Source organism: Elgaria multicarinata, chromosome 1, assembly GCF_023053635.1.
Source record: "Elgaria multicarinata webbii isolate HBS135686 ecotype San Diego chromosome 1, rElgMul1.1.pri, whole genome shotgun sequence".
Taxonomy (NCBI): domain Eukaryota; kingdom Metazoa; phylum Chordata; class Lepidosauria; order Squamata; family Anguidae; genus Elgaria; species Elgaria multicarinata.
The window spans coordinates 70,082,102-70,092,399 of record NC_086171.1 but is presented as its reverse complement, the minus strand read 5'-3'; the positions used below and the strand labels follow the sequence as shown (position 1 = coordinate 70,092,399).

General features: G+C 46.9%; 1 protein-coding gene across 1 annotated transcript in view; it reads left to right on the top strand.

The window, feature by feature from the left end:
* Positions 1 to 330: 330 nt before the first annotated feature.
* Positions 331 to 10,298, top strand: part of ITGA9 (integrin subunit alpha 9) — a 249,188-nt gene continuing 239,220 nt past the window's right edge. Inside the window, exon 1 of the mRNA XM_063129756.1 lies at positions 331 to 509. Within this exon, the coding sequence (XP_062985826.1) occupies positions 331 to 509 (179 nt within the window). The remainder of the gene's footprint in view (positions 510 to 10,298) is intronic.

Genomic DNA, 10,298 nt, shown 5'->3' with positions numbered 1-10,298 from the left:
CAAAGCTTCGCGCTTCGCTCCAGCTTTCCGGGCGGCGGCGGCTTTAGCGGGAACTGCCCGGAGGCTCCGGTCTGCAGCCTAATCGGTCTCTCCTATCCATACCGCCCCCCCTTTTTTTTGGTCTTGGGGAGCCCTTTGAATGCTCCAAGCTGAGGAATCTGGTTTCGTCGTTCTGATCTGAATCGCGGGCCGGAGGAGGGGGCGGCTGCTGCTGCGGCTTCCACTACTGCTTTGGTTCTCTTGCGCCCGGGAGGAGAGCAAGCGCGCCGAGGAAGAGGCACTTTTTAAAAGAACCCCCCCACCCCACCCTCAAACAACAACAACCGGAGAATGGCTGCATCCCCTGGGAAAGGCAAGCGGAATGGATTTAAAGTGCTGGTCGCCACTCTTTCGGTGGCGTTGGTTTACTCCTATAACATCGATCTGGACCACCCGGTGATTTACCAAGGGCCCAATAACTCTTTCTTTGGCTACTCTGTGCTGGAGCATTACTACGACAATACGAGATGGTGAGTCGCCGGGTCAGAGGGGGGGGGGGGGAGAAGGAGAGGGAGAGAGAAGGGGGGGTGCGTGGCGGCTCTTACCTCATTGGGGAGGCATTTTCCTCTTGCTTGGTTTCCCAGCAGGGCAGCCTCGCCGCCCCCCACCCCCACAAAGAGGGGGTTGAACTTTTCCTGCCTCTCTTCCCAATCTTCTAGATCGAGCCGATTTCTCCATCTTTCCTTCCTTACGTATGTGACTAACTTGTAGATTTCTTATTAGGACGTCTCCCTCCCTCAACTATTCGAAAAAATAAAATAAAATAGAGGTGTCAAGCCCCCAGCCTGTTTAAAACGCAGCCTTCTGACGGACACATGCCTCCCGGGCACATTTTAAAATTGTATGCCGGGGCAGTCTATTCACTGGGAAGTTGCTCTCTGCACATACGCAGAGAGAGTGGAGGCTGGTGGCTCCGATGTCAGTAGGGCGGCGAATCTGCTCTGGGTGTCAGTCAGAACTCTAAAGGAGCTGTCCAAGGTGTGATGCACCTTGGACAGCTCCTTTACAGTTCTGACTGAAACCCGGAGCGGATTCACTGCCCCACTGACATTGAAGCCACCAGCCTTCACTGCGCAGAGGCAAAGAATGTTAGAACCACCATGTTGGAGGGGGTCTTGGAGGCTATTTAGTCCACCCTCTGCTCAGTACAGGAGATTCAGAGTTAGAGGATCCCCAGCAAATGTTCATCCAGCCTTTGCTAGAAGACCTCCAGGAAAGAGCCTACCATCCCTCCACACAATTGGTTCCATTGTCAAACTGCTCTCACCATCCTGAAGTGCCTCCTAATGTTCAACCAGAATCTACCTTCCTGTAACATTAGCCCCATTAGATCCCGTCCTTCCCTCTGGGACAGCAGAGAACACGTCTGTACCTCTTTCTGTGTGACAGCTCGTCAGCTATTTGAGGAGCACTGTCATCTCTTCTCCATGCTAAGCGTACCCAGGTTCCTATCTCTCTTACTTGTGCACGTGAAGACAAGTTCTGAGTCTGTGCCCTTAGAGAACTCGGGTCCAAATTAAAATTGGGTGGTCTTGAGTTGATATTGATTGAATGGAATTTCAAAATGCTGTCAATCATCTTGTGAAGAGGGGAGAAAGTGTTTCAAGTGGGACTCCCTCAAGGCAGCCTTCTCCCCTCCCTCCCACATGACTGAGGGGGTTATTAGGGTTAGTTATTAGGGAAATCCATTTCTTTTTCCTAGCGGTCTCCAGATGATTCTGCAGCAGCAGCCTGTGTGTGTAGCAACTTTTCATAAACTAGAATACATACATCTACCTTTTCATGTTTGTTGTAAGAATGAGTGGCACTTTTCCCTTTAGTGCAAAAGAAAGTGTTGATTCTCAAATGGTGTGGTAAGAATGGTTATCAGTGGTGGCCCAATCTTATTGGGTGGGGTGTGTGCATGATTAAGGAGCTGGAGCATCTCCCCTATGACGGAAGGTTACAACAGCTGGGATTGTTCAGCTTGGAAAAAAGGAGGCTAAGGGGAGACCTGATAGAGGTGTACAAAATTATGCTTGGGGTGCAGAATGTGGATAGGGGGACATTTTCCCCCTCTCTCAAAATACTAGAACCCAATGGGGTCATGAAGCTGATTGGTTGGGGATCCAGGATAAATAAAAGGAAGTATATCTTCACATAGCACATAGTTAAATTATGGAATTCACTACCATAAGATGTAGTGATGGGCACCAATTTGGATGGCTTTAAAAGGGGGTTGGATAAATTCCTGGAGAAGGCTATCAATGGCTACTAGTCCTGATGGCTAAGCATAACCTCCAGTAATATCTGAGGCAGTAAGCCTGTGTGCACCAGTTGCTGGGGAACATGGGTGGGAGGGTGCTGTTGTACTATGTCCTGCTTTGTTGGTCCCTGGTCAACAGCTGGCTGGCCACTGTGTGAACAGAGTTCTGGACTACATGGGCCCTCAGTCTGAACCAGCATGGCACTTCTTATATTCTTATGAAGAGGAGGATAGGGACAGTCCAACTCCAGTGTTTCCTAGGAGGAGTTCATCTTTGAATGTCGTAGATTCAGGCAGGTAGATTCTGGGCATAGGCAATGATTCAGTGTCATGGCTCCTTGGTTCCCGTATTGTATGTTGTACCACTGAAAAAAAGTGGTGGTGGTAGGGAAGCAAGTGTTTCCTGAAAGCTTTTCACTGTAAGAATGCATGGGCAGTGGGCCAGATGGGCTAGATAACTGGTGAAATCTCATTGTTTGGAGGGTTTTGTTTTAAAGGTGCGTTTGTGTAGGACTTCTGTTTATGGGGGTGGCATTTGATTGTATGTATGGAGCGTACACCCTGGGAGTCCAACCCCCACTGGTCTTCTACCTGTTCTACATTGCAGAGAAGCGGGGGGGGGGCAATTACAGGACTGGAGTGGACTGTATGGACCAGACAATCCAGTGTAAGAAGAACCAAGATGGCCTGTTTTGTCCACGGCTCAAGAGGTTCTTCGTATTGTGGCCTGCGCCATGCGAAAAACTAGCTCCTCGCACTCACTTCTCAATCTCAGGGCTTCCTTTTCAGAGGGAACAGCTCCCCCATCCTGAGTCTCCCTGTGTTCTTGGTCCTCCCCCCTCCCCACCCCCAAATGCAGTTTGAGGATTAAGTGTGAGACATTTCCAAAAGAGGGAAATGACACTTGCTACCCCTGAGTTATTTTCTACTTAATTTTTGTGAACTGCCCAGAGAGCTTCAGCTATTGGGCGGTATAAAAATGCAATAAATAAATAATAATCAAAATAAATAAGATAAGAATCATCTTCCTGGACCTGCCCATTATGGGCAGCAGTGGCCTCTGAGAAGGTTGCAAGCAATTCTTGATCATTTTATTTATTTATTTATTTAATTAATTATTGTAATTATTAATTGTAATAGCGCCCCTTCCCTGCCCTCAGTCATTTGCCTCTTGTGCCTGATCATTGAAGGTATAGCGCCTCTGAACATTGAGTTTCTATTTATAGCCATTGATGGGTTTGATATGAGATTTTTCATGCAATCACCTAATCTGTGCCCAAGAAAGGAGCATTTCCCATGCTCCTGGCCCAGCAATGAGCTGGGAATGGGAACATGAGAAGCCTCTGAATTGCCATGTGCGGATGCTGAGAGAGCTCATGTACCTTTGAGAGCTACATTGAAGAGAAAATTCATCCTGTGTGGCTTCCATGTGTCAACCTTTCTTCCTAGTAGGCATTTGTTTGTCGACAGGGCCACTTTCTTTAAAATGACAGCTGCATAACATGCAGAGATCGACAGGTGTTATGCATGGAAACGTGGTGAGCAAAGGTATACTGATTGATTTTTGGCTGTTATGCAGTATGCTCTAGACAGAATATGTTGGGATGATCTGGATCAAAATAACTCTTTGAAACATACACATTTGTGATGAGAGTATATTTCCATTGAGTATGGAAGTTCTTCTTGTGGTGATCTACGAAGGCTCATGTGCATACTTAAGTCATCACTTGAAGCTATGGTCAATGAACATGCCTGTGTGAACTGAGTCTAGACTTAAGATTGATACTTGAATGAATGATTCTTGAAATGCTTTCTAACCGTATTACATCAGAGGATCTGTCCACGGTCTTAGCTGAACGGGGACGCTTGGTAGGATAGAAGCGCTATTGAGGTGTTGTTCTTCTCTGTGTACTATTAACATGTGATGGGGGGAGTGAAGATGGGCACACTAGCTCTGCCCCCCCTCCATTATGGTCCCCATCATCCTCTATGAGTTGGAGAGGCAACACCTGCAGCGGGAGCCTTCTCTATTTGTGTAGAGAAGTTAGGAAGATTTGGGTTCTAAATTGCATGGGAAGCCTACATCGGCCTGCCCCAGCCTGGTACCCTCCAGATGTTTTTATTTATTTATTTATTTATTTATTTATTACATTTTTATACCGCCCAATAGCCGAAGCTCTCTGGGCGGTTTACAAAAATTAAAACCATCATAAAACAACCAACAGGTTAAAAGCACAAATACAAAATACAATATAAAAAGCACAACCAGGATAAAACCACGCAGCAAAATTGATATTTCTTCCGATAGCTCCCAGCAATCCTGACCATTAGCCATGTTGGCTGGGGCTGTTGGGAGTTGAGGTCCAAAACATCTAGAGGGCACCAGGTTGGGGAAGGCTGGCCTGCATCCATAGAAAAGGCTCCTCGTACAATTTAGAACCCCTCCAACTCATGGGGGACAGTGATGTGGGGGGAGGGGAAGACTAGTGTGCTCTGTTTGCCTCCAACTAGTTTGCCTCCAACTCACGGGGAATTTACAGGGATGGCAACAGAGGATGGCTCTCCCCCCTCCCCCTTGCATGTTTATTGTACACACAGAAGAAGAACCCCTGAATAGGGCTAAAGTTATTACAATCTATGAAGATGTCAAAGAAAGGTTTCTTCCTGCCATGAGGACTAAAAATAGGCCAGGTTTTCAGGGATGTGGCCATCCTGCCTTTTGATTGTCCTACTTCAGACTGCAGCTGGAGGCTCATACGATGGGATATTTTCTCATGAAGAAAACACCCCCACTTACACATCAAGGAGAAGGCTGGGCCAAGACCCTTCCTCCAACAAGTCCTATCATCCCTGACCATGCTGTCTGGGAATGATGGGAATTGTAGTCCAATATATCTGGAGGGCCCTAGGTTGGGGAAGGTTGTTTTAGCTGGAGGAACGTTCCCTTATGCGAGGCTCCACCCACAGACTGAAGTGGTACAGCCTAGGCACAGGTTTACTGTGCAGTGAGGCCTGATTTGGTCCCAGCTGGTTGAATTGGAGCAATCTTAATGGTGATGACTGAGCTGGACAGCAGCTGGGAGTTACAACGCAGGGGTGTTCTTGTGTCCCAGCAAACCATCCCTAAATAGCACTCCACTTCAGATGATGTGCATGAATGTCAGCAGTTAGTATCAGATCAGCTTCTGTCAGGGCTTCATGCAGGCCAGGGATGGAGAGCCTCTGCCCCGTGTGCTGATCTGGCCTGCAGAGGTTCTCCATGCGACCTTGGGTTCCTCCAAGGGGGCAGAAGCTGTGCACAGGGGTATCTCCCCTATTATCTTGGTTCACAACAGGGCTGTGGGGCCGCATGAAGCTGAGGAATGAGGTGGTGCTGGGAGGGGCCGATCCTTTCAGCGGCAGCTGAGTCTTCTTTCATGAGCCTTTTGCAACAACACCCCCATCTGATGGAGATTGCAAGAGGCATACAGAGGAGGTGCCCAACTTGGCCGGCACTCTTCCCAGTGTGGCTAGTGCATTCCTGTGCTGTGCACCATCCCCATTGGGACAACAAGTCAGCTATCAGCCAGCACTGGGAGAATCTGCTCCTCCCAGCGCCGGCCAAGTCTTCTTTCACACAACTCTTTCTTCTTCCAATGGGGCCACTAAGAGCTGCATAAAAGAGACACTCAACTCAGTGATGCTGGGAAGAATCGTTCCTGCCAGCACTGCCCGACTCCCTTTCTCTGTGCTGAGAGAGGCGTGGAGCTCAGCGCTGAGAAAGGCAAAATGGGTAAGGTGGCCGGGGTGGGTGGGGCCATGGCCACTTACGTCATCTCGACTGCAGGGAGTCCTGGAGGGAACCAGTTTGGACCCCCTTTAAAATGTTTCCCCACCCAAGCTTTAAGTGAGATAGGGTTCATCATCAGAACCTGCTTTCAGCATTCAAACCTGGAACATGGGAAGTTGCTGTTGTGAAAGGGATGCCTGTTTCTCATCGCTGAGTAGCCACACTAACCAGACCTTAGTAAGCACACCTGCCATGAAGGAGCAGGGCTTTCGAATTGGGGGGTGGAGGGCGTGATATGCCTTTCAGGCAGGTTTCAGCTGTGGCATACCCACCTAGAGTGGGAAAGGACCATTTGGGGCATCAAGTCCAACCCCCTTTAATAATGAATTTAAAGAAATGAAGTGCTGGCAAAGGGGCAGAAGCTTCCATGCATCACAGAAGTTTGCCCCAAGCATAATGAAGTATCACTTTAGAACAAGGGTGCATTGCCAAGGGTAACTTTTACTTCCCTTTGTGTGAGGTTCAGTTTGGCCCTCCAGGTTATTGGATCAGATCCAGGGAATTGGAGAAGGAGGAGGAGGAGGAGGAGAAGAAGTTGTAGTAGTAGTACCCTGTTTCCCCGAAAATAAGACAGTGTCTTATATTAATTTTTGCTCCCAAAGATGCGTTAGGTCTTATTTTCAGGGGATGTCTTATTTTTCCATGAAGAAGAATACGGTACACATTTATTGTTGAACAAAAAAAAAGGTCTTCTTTTCGGGGGGATGCCTTATATTACAGCGAGAGGCAAAACTGGAAGTAGGTCTTATTTTCGGGGGATGTCTTACTTTCGGGGAAACAGGGTAGTAGTAGTCAGGGGTGATGTTACCATTTATAACCAGTAGCATTTTCCATTTGTCAGTTTCTGGGGCTTGCATAGGATGGGGATCGGGTCTGAGAGTTTTCACTCAATTACATCTCAGTGTGCTACACCCATTAATCCTAAATCTTTAGGGAGGTCAAGTAGCGCAATTCCAAATTATTGGACTGAGGGGACATTGTCTGTCCTTGATGCTGTTGCTTCTTGCCATCAGGATTTTAAATTGCACTATTAAAGCGGGACGCTGTGCGTGTACAGAATTAACTTTGGCATATCAGTCTGTACTGTGTAACCAGTTAAAGAAGGGAGCAAAGGCCACTCTTGGCAATGCCTCTTACACCCATCAGCTGCCTCCGAGCTAAAACGGTCTCTTTCACAGCCATTGAGCTGTAAATTCAATCCAGTTTTTAATCATGTATCTACTTGTTGTTGCAGCGGATCTGCTTCTCTTGCTGTGGTTCAGGAATGGCACTTAAAGTTGGCATCGGTTGTTAAGTCTCCAGTATAACTGAGGTCACTCGGTTTATACTTAGAGAATGTATTATGGTATTAAAGTAATTTTGCTCCATTTTGGATGTGGTGCAGTGGAACAAGCTTCGACTATTCCTGGAAACAGCAAATTACCAAATAATACTTAGGCATAGTTCTTTTTCTTCTCTTCCTTTCTTTTTCTCATTTTCCAAAAGCTGTTATTGTAGGCATGTCTTGCAGCCCTTAGTTAGTTTTTCATTGATTCCAAAGTAGCAGCTCCCCTAATTGAAAATAATAATGTCATATTCCTAACCTACTGCCTCTGGCAAAGGTCAGCAGGACATTTTATGAATTTTGTAAACTGCCCAGAGAGTTTCGGCTATTGGGCGGTATAGAAATACAATAAATAAATAAATAAATAAATTAAAAATAACAACAACAGTTATAAAGAGCTGATTCTTTGGTCCTTTTGGACTGTTGGGAACTCACCTGAGTGAGCTCACCACAAGTTCTTTGGAATGGATGGTATCTGCAGTTAAGCACTCAACAGACATTGCTGGAACATTTGCAGCAGGGAAGGAAGCTACACACATGTTTGATTTGATGCCACAAGTGCATTCTAAGAAGCCTCTGGGAATTTCATTTAGCCATGGGCTCAGGAATTGGCGATGATTGTGCAAAACTAAAGACCATGCCAGCCGTTGATATCAACACAGGGCTCATCTACACTAAGCAGGATATTCCACTATGAAAGCGGCGTAAAAGTGGTATATAAAAGGCAGGAGCCACACTACTGCTTTATAGAGGTAATGAAGTGCACTGACAACTGTTGGGGCCCATGACACATCTACACCAAGCAGGATATAACACTATGAAAGTAGTATGAAAGTGGTATATGTCATGGGCCCCAACAGTTGTCAGCGTACTTCAATACCATTATAAAGCAATAGTATGGCTCCTGCCTTTTATATACTGCTTTCATAGTGGAATATCCTGCTTGGTGTAGATGAGCCCACAGTTATCATTGCCCATTCACAGGTATATCTTGTGTGACCTCTGTTTAAAAATCTATGGTTTAGTCGAACTTCCTCTTCTCCTGAGTGGATGTGGGGCTCTGCATGAAAGGCAGCATCGGGAGACCTACATTCTCATGGGCTCAAGCGCTATAAGGCCCCTGGTGCTGGGCAAGATGCCAGCCTTCTGAGAAACTAATCAAATCAAGAGACCCCACCTTTAGCACCGGATCAGTGCTGGCCCAAGACATTTTGCTGCCTGAAGTTGAGCATCAAATGCCCCCCTTCCCCAACTGCTAGGGCCATACTTTTTTAAAAAAAGAGTTTTGCTGTCCCATTCAGATGATAATTCCTGCCTTTATCACCCTACATTTTGCCACCTGAAGCAGCCTGCTTCACATTGTACTGTGCTAGGGCTGGCAATGCACCTGATTGCTCTGTGTCTGTGAGCTGTAGAATGCTCTGAGGTGCTCTCTGCAATGTCATTGAGTTATCTCTGCTGGTGTACCACCCACCTTGCTACCCACCTCTGTCTCTCTACTTGAGCTGACAGAGTTGATCTCAGATGTGATTTTTAGGTCACCTAGGCTGCTGGTTTTGGGGGATGTCAACATGAATTCTGAGGGCAACTTGTCTGGGGTAGCTCAGGATTCCATGCCCCCCATGACAACCATGGGGCTGTCCCAACATGTCATTGGCCCAACATATGTAGCAGGGCACACACTAGACATGTTTTTTTCAGCCAGTCATGGAGATGGCGACCTGAAGGTGGGGACTTCGAATCTATCCCTTTGTCAAGTCACCTCTTGTTGAGATTTAGACTGACAGCAAGTGACAAAACAAAATAGGAGAAGGCTGGAGTGCAGATGGAGGAAAATTTGGTGGACACAATTGAACACTGCTGTGTGCCTATGGTTGGGTATGTTCGGGGTTGTGAAGGCAGCTTGGAAACAACGTTTTGCTGCCTCTGCATGCTGTCCCTAAGGACACTGTGGACCTGTCTGAGGCGGAACCGATGGCTGAATCATTTATTTTAAATCCTGCATTCTTTAAGTGCACGTGCTGCTCCCCTTGCTTGTGGCAGTGTTTGGTTTCCATCAGGTGAGGGAGTATTCGTTCACACAGCGAAGGAGATGGTCCTGTGTTTTTATCCTGTTGATACCTTCAGTTAATTTGGCTATTAGCCTGCCACTTTCCAGGCTTAAGGTAAGATGAGTCTGTTTTGGCAGCAGGGTATAAGCCCTGTGTGATCAAGCTTAACATGTCTGCTACTTCTCTGGTGAAATACTTCCCGTCTGGTTCTTATTTATTATTTCTAATATTCATATGCCACTTAATTAAAAAAAACCCTCTTTTCTTGAAAGAAGCAGAGACCGTCCTACCTTTCAGTCACAGAGTTGCTGAGGGGGGAGAAAAGGCATCAAGAGAAAACAAAGTTAGAGGGGATCAAAGTCAGAGAGCCAGTGTGGTGTGAGAGCCAGCGTGGTGTAGTGGCTAGAGTGTCAGACTGGGAGTTGGGAGATCCAGGTTCTAGTCCCCACTCAGCCATGGAAACCCACTGGGGGACTTCGGGCCAGTCACAGACTCTCAGCCCAACTCACCTCACAGGGTTGTTGTTAGGATAAAGTGGAGAGAAGGAGGATTATGTATGCTGTCTTGGGTTCCTTGCAGGAAAAAAGGCGGGATTACTTCTTGGGAGGAGAGCAATGACAAATCTTGATAAAATAGTTAAGAGCAGAGACACCACACGGACAACAAAGGTCCGCATAGTTAAAGCAATGGTATTCCCCGTAGTAACCTATGGCTGTGAGAGCTGGACCATAAGGAAAGCTGAGCAAAGGAAGATAGATGCTTTTGAACTGTGGTGTTGGAGGAAAATTCTGAGAGTGCCTTGGACTGCAA